Source organism: Sitophilus oryzae, unplaced genomic scaffold (assembly GCF_002938485.1).
Source record: "Sitophilus oryzae breed Bouriz unplaced genomic scaffold, Soryzae_2.0 scaffold_1396_pilon_pilon, whole genome shotgun sequence".
Taxonomy (NCBI): domain Eukaryota; kingdom Metazoa; phylum Arthropoda; class Insecta; order Coleoptera; family Curculionidae; genus Sitophilus; species Sitophilus oryzae.
In genome coordinates, this window is record NW_022146055.1 from 4,402,658 (window position 1) to 4,417,134 (window position 14,477).

Genomic DNA, 14,477 nt, shown 5'->3' on the forward strand with positions numbered 1-14,477 from the left:
ACTTTGTTTTTTTTTTCCTAGAATCCGAAAATCTATTAATATATAGGATGTTCGTGTTTGCGATTTCTGTTATTTGAGTCCTGTTGTTATATGAGGCTTGTCTTTTATATTTTGCATATAAAGGTAGAAAAAAAAACAGTATAACATTTAAACACTATTGTATTTCGAAATATTCTACACGAAGAGAAATGCATTTTTGTATCCGTTGGAACCAATTCTGAAACCAGCTATTCCACTCGCTTGCTGGTACCTTCAAAATTGCGTTTCTGAAGGCGCTGACAGTAACCTCTGGAAACTGAAACCTTTTGACCACGCAGTTCATTCTTAATTTTAGAAAAAGTAAAAAGTCGTTAGGACTTAGGTTGGGACTGTATGGAGGATGGTCCAACGATTCGAAGTATGTGATAACTTGCTTTATCTTAGTGGAATATCATTCGTCATTGACGTTTGGTTTTTCGAAAATTAGCAATTCGGTACTTTCGGCAAATAAATCTGTACCAATCAGCAGTAACATTTTTTTTATTTTGCAGAGTACTTATTGCTACGTGGCCCGCTTTTGGAACAAATGTCGCCACCATCTTTGTAGGAACACTTCAAAAACTGATAACTTTTATTGGTTTTGGTTTATCTCGGAACACCCAAACAGCCGATTGACGTTTATTTTTGGATTCATAGCAGTAAATCCAGGATTCACCACCACTGATAATACTGTATATTTTTTTGAGTTTCCTGCGTTAAACCGATGTAGAGTTTTTTGACACCATCGATTCTAATTGCTTTCTGTTCTTTCATCAACAGATGCGGTATCCAACGAAACAATTTTTTAATTAGGTTTTTTGAAATGCCCAATGATTCAATTTCACGATATCTGATATATTATGTCGATCTTCTTGGATCAACTTACATATCGCATCGACGTTTTCCTGGGTGACTACCGTTGTTGGTGGACCTGTTCTTGGATCGTCGTTAAGACTAATCCGTCCACGTTATTAAATTCTCCATACCAACGAGAAATTGTCGACTATAGTAGTGCTTCATTGCCGAAAACAGAAACCAACTCGGCAAAGCATTTTCTTCGAAAATTGTAAAAAATTGCGCGAAAATTTTCTTGGAATAATTCCATTTTCCCACTGACTTGTCAAATTCAAAAATTGAGTTAAGGTACAGCTTTAAACAAAGCGGTCTAAAACTTTGGTATTCAGTTAACTAAAAATGACAGTAAATTTTGACATTTGATATATGTTGGCAGGCGCCTACTATGTTTCTATACGCAAAATATAAAAGGCAACCCTAGTAAACTACCGTTTTCCTTGGAGCCTCCGCGTCGTATGAGAGGCGCCACCCTGTATATATTTTACTTGATAAACAGCTTAAAAAAGGTAATTTATATACATCACAAAACAAAATAACAATCTAAGATGTCAATATTCCATAGGTATATTGATAAATGAGGTCTAAATTATAAGAAAATGCATTTTCTACGAAAACTTGAAGGGATAGGTAAAGAATGGTATAATACAATTTGATATACAATCAAATTGTGCATCTGATTCTTCTAAATAAGGTGTTCCATTTAAATTAAACAAGTTATTGCCGTTTACAGCTAGAAATTATTTTAAATAAATTTTTAGACACTCTGTGTGAGATAGTATTATTTTTATTATTGCAACATAAAAACTGATCAATAAACAAACTTCGGTAAATATTTAGTATTAAAAACTTTGATACCCTTGGAGAAATGAAGGTTTAAAATTTTTACTGCAGTTTCACAAAATTGAAAATATTTCAAAAACGGTAAGGTTAGAATTAGAGAATTAGAATGAGTGGGAGGGGAGTTAATCACTTCGACCTTACAGATCCATTGTGTCCCCCTTTCTTGAATCATAACTCATCATACAGTCCCAGGGCTTTGACAAAAGCCAGTATCTGGGACGGTTTTATAGAGGGTAGTTCTCCATCTCCAATATCAGTCGTACCAAAATTCATGGCACGAATGGTTGTCGTCTCGGCGCACTCAGTGTTGAGGTGTACTGGTGTTTCACCATCTTCCCCAGAAGAATCTGCATTCGCCGTTTCTTCTTAGTTTCAATCTACTGAGGTGTTCATTGAGGAGACAGTGTCCTGTTAAAAACCCGTGACAATCCGAAGATTGTTCTTACTCAGACCCAGGAAGATCTGTGATTTTTCTTGATCATAAGCCCTCAGAAACTTCTTCGAGTGTCCTAGACCATTGCAAGATTTCCATTCCAGGTTGCAGATGGAATCTTCCAAGTTCTTGAGTTCCGCCTTGAGTTGGTTACCACTTGCCTTCTATCCCTTGTTGAGCAGGCACCCAGTGTAGGAGGACTTTGTTTTCTTTGCCTAATTTATTCAGCTTCTCTATGCATTCTTTGACCAATTTCGAATTGATTGATACTGAGTTGATCGCCTTTAATGCTGCTTGACTATCAGATAATAAAACGGTAAGGTGTAAGTATGATAAACCTAATCAAATTTACCTTTATTTTAATCGTAGAAACTAAAAATGTAATAATATACAGGGTGTTCCATTTTAAAAAATACAACTTTGATATTTTTTTATTCATTTGGGACACTCTGTATCTTGTAAAATTGTTTTTAAATGGTAGCTCTAATAGTCCTTCAACGAACCCGAAACTTGCAATTTGTAAAAATCTCATCATTTAGCTATGCTTTTTCTAATCGTTTTTACTCCGTGTCGTATGTGGTGAACAACCCTGTATAAAATTCAAAATTAAAAATACTGTGTTAATTAAATTTATAATTCTTTAAATCTCCCATTTACGCACACAAACAAATCGAAAAAAAAACGGTAACTTGTTGAAGTACCACCTCTTAGCGAGTGCGTACAATCTCGAAACTCAGCGCATTATTCATCCCGACGATGCTAATTATGGCGTGCCGTAGTATCCGAGTACTAGCGCACGCGAAAAAAATAAATTCCCATCCGATTAACGCTTAAAAAAACGATCTTTTTAACAGCTCCTCTGTGGCATTATCCCCCATCGCGTCACTCGACACCGGTACTTAAGTTAACGCCTCGACCGCAACTGAGATTTCGACCAATCGGCGATGCGGGCTCCTCCCAGATTCGAGCGTACCCAGCATCCTCCTCTGGACCACCTATTAGGGATCGATTAGTCGCCAATTAGTACCTTTCGGTGCGAGAACGGAGGTACTACCGGGATATCTTTGAGCGCGTGTGAGGGGCACCTCGGAGTGGTTTTCTTTTTGGAACGTGTGCTTGGATGTGAACTATAGAGAATGTTAGGTGTTTGATTAACTAGTTGTTGTTTGTAAATAGAGTGTACAGAAAGGTAAGAGCCTTCAAAGTATCAGAATTTAATTTTTGTAGTACCTGTAATATGTTCCATATCATTATATATTAGAGATGGGTAGATCCGGTATTTTAAATGAGTCTTAAAGCTTTATGGACCTACATTCATGTTCCAGTTCTGCCGATCTATATCATTCTAACCTTTAATTTTAAATTAACTAAATTTTGTTTTGCACGGAGCAATCCGCGTTCAAAAGTTTTGTAGTCCGTGAAGGAAATCTGATGTTTGAGTTTTGCCAAATCCTTATCACCTGAGCTTATAGCTGTTCTATTTATTTGGTAGAGGTACTTTAAGATTCAAATGTATGGCTACGAGGCAAAGAATTTCGTAATACTTTAACTCTAACTAATAAAAGATAGTCGAGACACAATTGAAGGGGTGGCTGCAATAACAAGGCAGCTCAACTTTTTTTCGAAAATGAGATTTTTAATGAATTACCATTTAAAAAAATTTGCCGATCGTTTCCTGCAACAATCAGTTTTCTCAATATAACAGCACATAAATGGCGACGTTAGTTGGAGCTGCCTTGCTCTGGGTTTGCAGCAAGAACCGAGCAGCTCTTTTTCGATTTCCCACAAATTTATTAAAATGGAGCTGCCTGGTTATTGCAACCACCCCTTCAATTACAGCCTTCCATCAAAATTGCTCCAGAAGTATTGCTTCACGCTAGAAGCAAGAGGATCGGCATTTAACAGAAAATATATTTAAGAAATAAGATGGCATCTTTTTTTACAAAAGAAATCTAAAATTACAATTTATGTAAACGTAGTGCTATTATTAACATATTCCATAATTTCTTGATTTCCTAATAAAGTAACAATAGACACAAATTTCAAATAATACAAAATTATTTCGAATACAGTTACGGTTGCGCGAAAGTAAACTAAAAAACAGCAAATGCAATTCCCTCTTTATTCCAGTACTGTCCATCTCTCCAATACTGATTTATTTCGCTGCATCCGCGGATAGGGGTCGATATTCAGTAGGATCTACATCCATCAGTACCGGCACCGGAGAGAGGTCCGTGGATTCGTATCCATCTGGATCTCTATTCATCTCTATAATTTGTTATTCATCATCTACTTGCCTAATAACAAATTTTGAGACGCTGGGAGAATTATAGTATCTAACAAATCAGGCGTCTAAATGCAAAACCCGACAAGTCACACATTTTTGAAAATTGAATTCTATATACCATTTTATTCGTTATCCAAAGAGCTATGAAATATCATCATATTTTCTTGCAAATATCGACATTATCTATAAGATATTTAGTATGGAAAGTAAGCATGCAGAACGCCAAAATTAATCGTAGTTTTTTTGAATTAGTAGAAAAAGTTAACGAATTTTTGACTTTTCCACTAATTATACTGCAAAATTTACGAGGAATCCAAATCATCCATCATGAGAAATTGTGGTTAGAAATCAAAAGTTTATTGTTTTATAAGCTAAATATTAGGCTCTCCCTATGGATACAACTGACTACCGCAAGCTGTTGCTAGGATATTATATTAATTTTAGTTGTGTTTTTTAAACATAGTGAATGATCGTTAACTGAAAAGTATAAAATGTAATTTAAGCAACTAATTTATTCCACGTGTGGAATAAAAGTTTGTTTCCTTGTTTGTGTGTGTTTTGCGATTCCAATTAGTGTAATAAATTAGTGACTTCAATTAACGTAGAAATTTGTTCCTTTAATTTCAATGTAAGCACTCAGAACGTCAAAATTAGTGGTGGTCATTTTCAATTAGTGGAAAAAGTTATCAAAATTTTAACTTTTCCACTAATTATACTTCAAAATTTGCGCGGAATGTCATTTTTATTTAAAATTGCTACAGGCGAGGCACAAAAAGTATAATTAATTAATAGTGTAATTTGGATTTTTCATTCCAGATCGAAAGCAATGGAGACCAGAACTGTCCAAAACATGATAGTTTCAGAAAAGAAACAAGAGAAACTTAAGTTTGGAATTGACAGGCTTCTTTCGGAGGATAAAGAAAGACATTCACCAGAGGCCAACAACCATGTTCAAAAGACACCATCAGTGACAAAACCTATGCCCCACATAGCGGTCCCATGTTCCGATTGTGTAACATCTATATTTCGATGTTGCAGGTAATTGTTTTTCTTTTATCTAAACTTTAAAGGCTTCGATTATAGTTAAATCTTCATATATACATATATATATAGTTCATATCTTTGAATAAGAAGACGAAGGAAGGAGCATAATGCTATCCATGTATTCATGCATGGTGGGCGGAAAAAGCACCATAAAAGCACTCTAGGGTGGGGATCCTTGACAGTTCTGTTTGACGATTCATTTGACACATTAGAATTTGATTTGAAATTTTGTGGATTTGTCAGTCTTTACGGAGCTTATTTTATGTTATTTATTACTTATTCTACTACTGATAGTTGTATAAAGGTAGTAAATCTAGATGGAAATTGTGGCAGAACTTAAATTAACAGTGACACTATCGCGATTTATCGAAAAAGACTCTAAAATAATTGGTTGTGTAGCGTGCGGTAGATCTCGGCAAAAATTGAGTGAAATAATGGAACAACTTTTGGCTAGTAAGTGACTATATAATATACATACGTGTAGTAAACCGATCATTTATGAAATTCACTTAAATTAACTAAATTATATATTTTTCTTGCATTTTAGCTTTTATTTATTACTTGTCAAAGATTAGATGTCAAAGAATTTAGATACGTTAATTTGACTTAGCTGCTTCAGTAGCGTATCGGATGTTTGTGTTAATAAATACTTATTATAACTTATCTATTTTTATTAGAATTATATATTTTTATAACAATTTTAATAACTACCAACATTTATTCACAACGTAAAATAAAACAACAAATTATTGAGTCTACCCCATGTCTACCCTACATCATAATTTTACATTTTTTAAATAAAATTAGAACGACACTGATAAACCGGAATTTAAGTCGGCCATATTTGAGGCCCATCGCGGTATACCTAAGATTTTTAATATGCTCCTTCCTTAGTCTTCTTATTCAAAGGTTCATATTAAAGCCTTAACCTTAGACATACAGTGTCACTAATATACAGGGTGCTACAAATTCGAGGTACGAGCATTGGTATCTCGGTAACCGTAATAGATACGAACATGGTTAAATTGGGGCAAAGTTGCGCTTTGGGATGTTCACCAAGATGCCATCAAAAAAGTTTTAAAAATTTCAAGGATTGCTGAGTTTTTTGGAAAAAACGGATTTTTTTGAAAATCATTTTTATTTTTTCCTGGCGTTACTTTTTAGGAAATCAAAAAACTAATTGCACATTCTCATTGCCACTTTATTATCTGACAGTACTTTTAGATTTTCAAATTAGCTGATAGTTTTTGAGATACAGTTGCCAACTTAATTTTTTTTAAATACGAACCTGCATTTTTTATTTCGGATTTTGAAAGAACTCGGTCTCCTGAGTACAATGATATGCCACGTTTAATATTTTTGTTTGTTCCGGGCATCTGAACATAATTTATTTAAACTAATTTGAAGTCCGGCTCTGTTTTTTTTAAGATTTAAACTATTCATGGTTACAATATTGATAAGCTTTCAAACTTAACAATGACGTGGGGTAGAACATTGAATACGGAAAATCAAATGCAATAACTAAACGGGCATTACTTGGCGTCATTTACAATAAAGAGTACAAAATGCATTCGGAACTATAACAAGAAGTTATGTTCAAAGAGCTATAAATAAGATTGAACAAAAATAAATGTGTGCATTAGAGGGAGGGTGGTAACCCTTTCGAACATGTAGAGCATTAGAAACTAGTTTATAGAAGTTGATTTATTTATAATAACTACGATTAATATTATGAATATTTATAGATCGTACACTGAGATTCCAAATTCACAATAAAAAAAAAGTTAAAAATAATATCTTTAAATTGCTGACCTGGATATTATTTATTTGAATCTTTGAATTGGCTCAATTTTCTTTATTCAACGTTAATTAGCGCTGATCAATATTGTTGCCATGAATATAATCACATTATATAATTTTAAAAAACCAGAGTCGTACTTGAAATTATTTTAAATAATATTTAAATAGTTTTGTTGTTGTTAAGGTACTCGAAACAAAAAAATAAGTATCAAGTGTGGCAATATCATTATACTCAGAAGACCAAGTTCTTTCAAAACCTGAAATAAAAAATGCAGGTCCGTATTTAAAAAAAATAAGTTGGCCTCTGTATCTCACAAATGATCAGCTAATTTGAAAATCTAATAGTACTATCAGATAGCCCTAATAAAGTGGCTATGAGAGTATGTAATTAGTTTTTTGATTTTTTAAAAAGTAACGTCAGGAAAAAATAAAATTAATTTACCAAAAAATCCGTTTTTTCCAAAAAACTCAGCAGTCCTTGAAATTGTTAAAACTTTTTTGATGGCATCTTGGTAAACATCTCAAGGTGGCAACTTTGTCCCAATTTAACCATCTTCGTATCTATTATGGTTTCCGAGATACCAATGCTCGTACCTCAAATTTGTAGCACCCTGTATATGGGAACAGTTCCATAAGATATTAAGTAAAATATACAAGGTACCGCAAAAAGTTAAATACAAAAGTTATAAGGTTTTTAAATGTCGAGTAGCTAGTAGTAAATTTAAGTATACAAGGTCGGTCATAAGTTGTGGCACATCAAACTTTTTTTAATGCAACCCCCTGTATATTATTGCATATTTCAATTCTTCCTTCATTTTTAAGCAATAATCGTAATACACACAATGTATCTAAATTCAACCATTTCCGAATTATAAAGTTTTCATTATGAAATATGTTAAACGAAATTTTTGTAATTTTCATACTTAATATACAGTCTTAAATAAGTGTAAATATTTTCAGGGGTGTTATATTTCGACCCCAGGAACACGTCTATGAGTTTTTTTTCGCTAAAAAAAGATGTTGAAAATCGTGCATTTTTTTAAAATTTCCCTGTATATTTTTCGAAAACTTTTTAGAACTGCATGTTCACCGCAAATTTTCCCACGGTATAATTTCTTAATCTCAGATATTACCATAGTTAGGATGCAAATACAGAAAAAATCCGGTGGCTCTCAAAATTTTATCAAAAAAAATCATTTTTTTTTAAATTTTCAAACTTAAATAACTCGGTTATTTTGGACTTATCTGAAAAATAGTAAAGAGAAAATATGTTTCTTTTGTCGAGATCTAACAGCCCTGAAAATATTTGCACTTATTTAAAACTCACACTGTATATATTATAATATAATCTCATTTTATACATTTATAAATACTAACTTGAAAACGAATATCAAATATTATTATATATAAGTATTATAAATAATAATATTAAATATTATTATATATAAGTATTAAAGTTTCCGCAGAATGGCATCGTTAAATGAAACCGAACACATCGAAATTAATTAAATTGCATATTGTTTAAGTGATATTTTCAAAAGTCAATAACTCGGAAACGGTTGGTTTGAGGTACATTTTGTGATATCGATTTTTGCTTAGAATTGAAGGAAGAATTGAAATATGCAATAATATACATATTAAAAAATTCCATTAAAAAAATAAACTTTGATGTGCAACGACTTGTATATATCCGACCCTGTATACTTAAATTTATTACTCCCTAATAGACATTTAAAAACCCTATAACTTTTTTGCGGTACCTCGTATAATTTACCTAATAATCGACCGTTCCCATACATTTCAGCGACCCTGTATATCTTTTATCTGAATTTAAATTCTAATTAAAGTCAGCAATTTACATATTTGTAAATCAAACTCAGGAAAATAAGTAAACTAAGATAGAGATTCTAAAATATTTGTTAATATAAGGGTAATATTTTAATAGTTTCTCTATATTTACTTATCTCTTTGAGGAATATTACATTAAACTTACATACGCGTTACATTTATTAAAATAATCTATTTTTGAATCTGATATAAGGTTAAGTCCATCTGGAGGGTGCCAAAACGATATGTTACCTGGGATGTCCAAAATTCTAACTGGCCATATTTATACTAGTGCAACTAATGATGGAATTTATTCAGGACAACCTATACGACCGTTTGCTACAAGACCAAGTGAGTAAAACATACATGTAATTAATAAATTTCTACTCAATTGAGACTAAATTAATGCATACACAATGGTAATGTGTATCAATTAATTGATCTTATAAAAATTGTCGCAATTTAATCACCGAATTAAACGAAATTGTAAAAATTAATAATTTTAAGATTATTTTTTTAAATTTAGATATTGTTACGTACTCGTACCATAGTATAAGGAAACTAGTAGCTTTACTCTTTGTCAAATCCTTTGTTCTTTTTCTGCCACTTTATATGACCTTGTTCTCGCCTCCCATGATCACTGTCGTAGTTGTATAGTCGTGGTCTATAACTAGGCAAACTATAGTCGTGGCACTCGCCATAGTTTCACACAGATGTATTTAGGAAAATATTTAATTAGTTCACAATAAAATAAAATAAAAAAAATTGATCATCGAGTAAAAATTTGCTTGAAAACAGAATATTTTGACATTTCGTGTAAGTAACATTCTATTGTATCTGAAAATCTTCTGATGGTAAGAAATGCTGAAAAAATATATAATGACATATTTTTTTATTATTATCTATTTCCGAGATTTTCTACAACTTGATCTCTGTTGTTACCGAGTCCCGAAGGTACCGAAAGAACTGGGAATTAACAATTTCGAGTCCGATTCTGAACCCTACTTACCATATTTTTAAGCAATTATGTTTTTTAACTAAAAACTAAAAAAAATTCCAGATTGTTTTCAAAAAAAAATTGCGCAGAAAAATCCTCATATTTCTAGGGCCAAAATAGACTACCCCTAAAAATATTTGCACTTATTTAAGACTCACCCTGTGTAGGGTGATTCACGGGTATGGTACGTTATAGCGTTTCCGCAACCGGAGCTGTTTTGCGAAACCGGTAATTTCGGTACCATGCCTCTAAGGACCCGGGATTTCCAGTTTTTTTTCGGTAATAGCAAATTTTTGTTTAATGATATGGTGCAGTTCGTAATACAGCAAGCAAAGGATGGTTGTCAAAAGTAAAATCGATAAAAAATTGAGGTTTAAATGAAAATAATATCAAATTATTAAGTAGTAATCAGTCATGAGAACATTAACCTGAACACAAACATGATCACAAATGAAGAAAAGAAATGAAAAAAACATAGGTAACTTAAAATTTACACCAAACATGAACCAACTTAACTAAATTTGAAAACAAGCCTTACATTTTGAATTAAAAATGCAAATGCCTATAAAAACATAACATAAAATATAACTAATACATTGAGCAACATTATACTAAACTACATGATAAAAATGGCCACTTCGCTGGGCATAAAAACTTGGAACGATTTATTTCTTTATACATCTTGCAATGTTGGTATATATTAAATACAAAAATTAAACGATTAAATTATTCCGGTTGGACACGTGAATTATTAAGTTGCTCATATTTTTACATAAAAAAACATTACTATAGAAAGCAGATATTTCTACAGAATTGTTTTCATACAGGATGTGGGAATAAAATTTCCAGATCTGAAATAAGCTTCTTCTAAACATCAAGTACGTTTGGTGATTATAATTACCATTTTTAAACTTTAGTAATTGCTAATAAACATTATAGGAACTTCAGAAGCAAGATCAATAAGAGATCGCTTCTTATTTAGAAGAGTTTGATTTTGATCGCTAGAAAGTATCAGTGGACTTTCGCATGTAACAAAAAATATTTTTGTTATCATTTTTTGCCAATCCGTCTCTGTGCTGGGAACGCAACGCTCGAAACTCGCAGGTCGACGGATGGCACTCAACTGAAACGCTCTGCAATCTGCTGATATTCGACAGATTGTAAAAACAGGGCAGAAAATATTTGCAAGAGTGCAACTACTCTTTTCCTTCTACTATGCTCGTACTATGACATCGATATTATATTTTATTACAGTGATATTACCGTATATGATCGAATAAAAAAGGCGTCAACGATGGCTATGAAATGAAGATCGCTGTCATTTTATATGTAAAATTATATGGGAAATGTCAGCTTTCGTCATTTCCAAGCCAACTGGACGCCGTTTTTTTTTCGATCATACGGTAGATGTTTCAAGAAACGCTATACGAGCAACCTAGCGATATTTACCCATAAACCCTTTTTACGTAAATAATAACGAAATACGGCGGAAAGCGAATGACGTAAATAATGGCGGAAATATATATTTTTTTACTCAGTAGTTTTATACAAGTACGGCCTGAAAGTTGTTTCGCATCAATCTAGTTGAAAATATGTAGGTAGCGCCTTCTAATATTAGGGGTCATATTGCCCTACTAGTAGGGGTCATATTGATATCAAAATTAAATTTCTCATGTCTAAAAACTCCCAGACACCAATTTTCATCTAAATATCGACGTTAGTTCAGAAATTATTTGGGTAAAATCAAAATAAAAATGAAATTTCTACATCCTGTATCTCCGAAACTAAGCATTTTAAGATATAATATACGAACTTTTTTACATATTTTTATATGCAGGATATGCTGCCCGAAGTGTCCCGTATTACCTAAAAATCATAATTTTTCTCAACCTGATTGTCATGTCTTTGTAACATTGATACCATTTTTCTATAAATATTTTTTATGCAAATTAATTAATGTAATAACATTTTTAAATTATTTTGATTTAAACACTATATAAAAAATAAAAACTATTTATGGTTAAGATATTAAAACATTATATCTAAATTAATTATTTTGCTTTAATTTAATCATATTGCAAATGAATAAAAAGCAATGTTATTTATACCGTATGATCGAGAAAAAACGGCATCCAGTTGGCTGGGAAATGAAGATCGCTGTCATTTTATATGTAAATTTATATGGAAAATGTCATCGATCGTCAGTTCCCAGCCAACTGGACGCCATTTTTTCTCGATCATACGGTACCTATAGTTCATATCAAATAAACTTTTATTCACGTGTTTAAGCTTGACCGGCACAGCGTTGCCAAATTTTACATATTTTCTTTTAATCAAAATATTTTAGGAATCAAAAATGAATTAATTATAATTCCGTTCAAAATATTCTAATAAAGTTGCGATTAGGAGTTTTTACGGTTATTGAGCTATCTTATACACTTCACACTAAAAGAGGTTCTAAAAAGAACAATGTTCGACAGTACATGCATATTATTTCGTATATTTTTCATTTTATTGATTTTATGGAATGCACTGTTCATTAAAATGTTGTATCCTATGTTATAGGGCTTGTTTCTCTCTACAATTTTCTGTCTCACAATGTACCGTTTGTGTCCAGGAAGAGTTCATTAAAATGTTCATATTATTTCGTATATTTTTCATTTTATTGATTTTATGGAAAGCACTGTTCATTAAAATGTTGTATCCTATGTTATAGGGCTTGTTTCTCTCTACAATTTTCTGTCTCACAATGTACTGTTTGTGTCCAGGAAGAGTTCATAGTTTCATAGTTGTCGATTTTCGAAAGAAATCAGTACATACATATTATTTCGTATATTTTTCATTTTATTGATTTTATGGAAAGCACTGTTCATTAAAATGTTGTATCCTATGTTATAGGGCTTGTTTCTCTCTACAATTTTCTGTCTCACAATGTACCGTTTGTGTCCAGGAAGAGTTCATAGTTTCATAGTTGTCGATTTTCGAAAGAAATCAGTACATGCATATTATTTCGTATATTTTTCATTTTATTGATTTTATAGAAAGCACTGTTCATTAAAATGTTGTATCCTATGTTATAGGGCTTGTTTCTCTCTACAATTTCCGGTCTCACAATGTACCATTTGTGTCCAGGAAGAGTTCATAGTTTCATAGTTGTCGATTTTCGAAAGAAATCAGTACATGCATATTATTTCGTATATTTTTCATTTTATTGATTTTATGGAAAGCACTGTTCATTAAAATGTTGTATCCTATGTTATAGGGCTTGTTTCTCTCTACAATTTTTTGTCTCACAATGTACCGTTTGTGTCCAGGATGAGTTCATAGTTTCATAGTTGTCGATTTTCGAAAGAAATCAGTACATGCATATTATTTCGTATATTTTTCATTTTATTGATTTTATGGAAAGCACTGTTCATTAAAATGTTGTATCCTATGTTATAGGGCTTGTTTCTCTCTACAATTTTCTATCTCACAATGTACCGTTTGTGTCCAGGATGAGTTCATAGTTTCATAGTTGTCGATTTTCGAAAGAAATCAGTACATGCATATATTATTTCGTATATTTTTCATTTTATTGATTTTATGGAAAGCACTGTTCATTAAAATGTTGTATCCTATGTTATAGGGCTTGTGTCTCTCTACAATTTTCTGTCTCACAATGTACCCTTTGTGTCCAGGATAAGATCATAGTTTCATAGTTGTCGATTTTCGAAAGAAATCAGTACAGGCATATTATTTCGTATATTTTTCATTTTATTGATTTTATGGAAAGCACTGTTTATTAAAATGTTGTATCCTATGTTATAGGGCTTGTTTCTCTCTACAATTTTCGGTCTCACAATGTACCGTTTGTGTCCAGGAAGAGTTCATAGTTTCATAGTTGTCGATTTTCGAAAGAAATCATTACATGCAGGGCCTATTTTACCATAAGGCCCATCAGGCCCGGGCCTTGGGCCCGGTTGTCTGCGGGGCCCGTTAAAGGTTGTAAAATATTCATAATTTTTGAATTTTATCGAAAGAGGGCCCGAATTTTTGCTTGGGCTTTAGGGCCCGACCAGATGAAAAATAGGCCCTGGTTCGACTGTAAGGTCAACTGCAAGCTAGTAAAAATGTTTAAGCTTAAAGTATCACAACATAATTCATTTAAACCAAAAACTCGTAATACGAAACTAAAATGTCTAAACAAATGACAATGTGAGGAAATAAATAAATAAATGTGGCAACTTGACAATTTTTGTAGCAGAGCTACCACCTGAATCCCCAGTGGAAAATTAAAATTTCAGTTAGTCAGCCCGGCGCCGAATATCTACGGTTGGCAACAATGAATTTAAAAATCGTTCTTGATTGCATAACTAAAAGTTTAAATGATATCA

General features: G+C 32.3%; 1 protein-coding gene across 1 annotated transcript in view; it reads left to right on the forward strand.

Moving 5' to 3' along the window:
* The first annotated feature begins 2,913 nt into the window (after positions 1-2,913).
* The window catches only part of LOC115875901 (H2.0-like homeobox protein), a 30,283-nt gene continuing 18,719 nt past the window's right edge, over positions 2,914-14,477 (forward strand). The window contains exons 1-3 of the mRNA XM_030891467.1: positions 2,914-3,335; positions 5,250-5,471; positions 9,319-9,455. Coding sequence (XP_030747327.1) covers positions 5,260-5,471; positions 9,319-9,455 — 349 coding nt within the window. The 5' untranslated portion in view covers positions 2,914-3,335; positions 5,250-5,259. The remainder of the gene's footprint in view (positions 3,336-5,249; positions 5,472-9,318; positions 9,456-14,477) is intronic.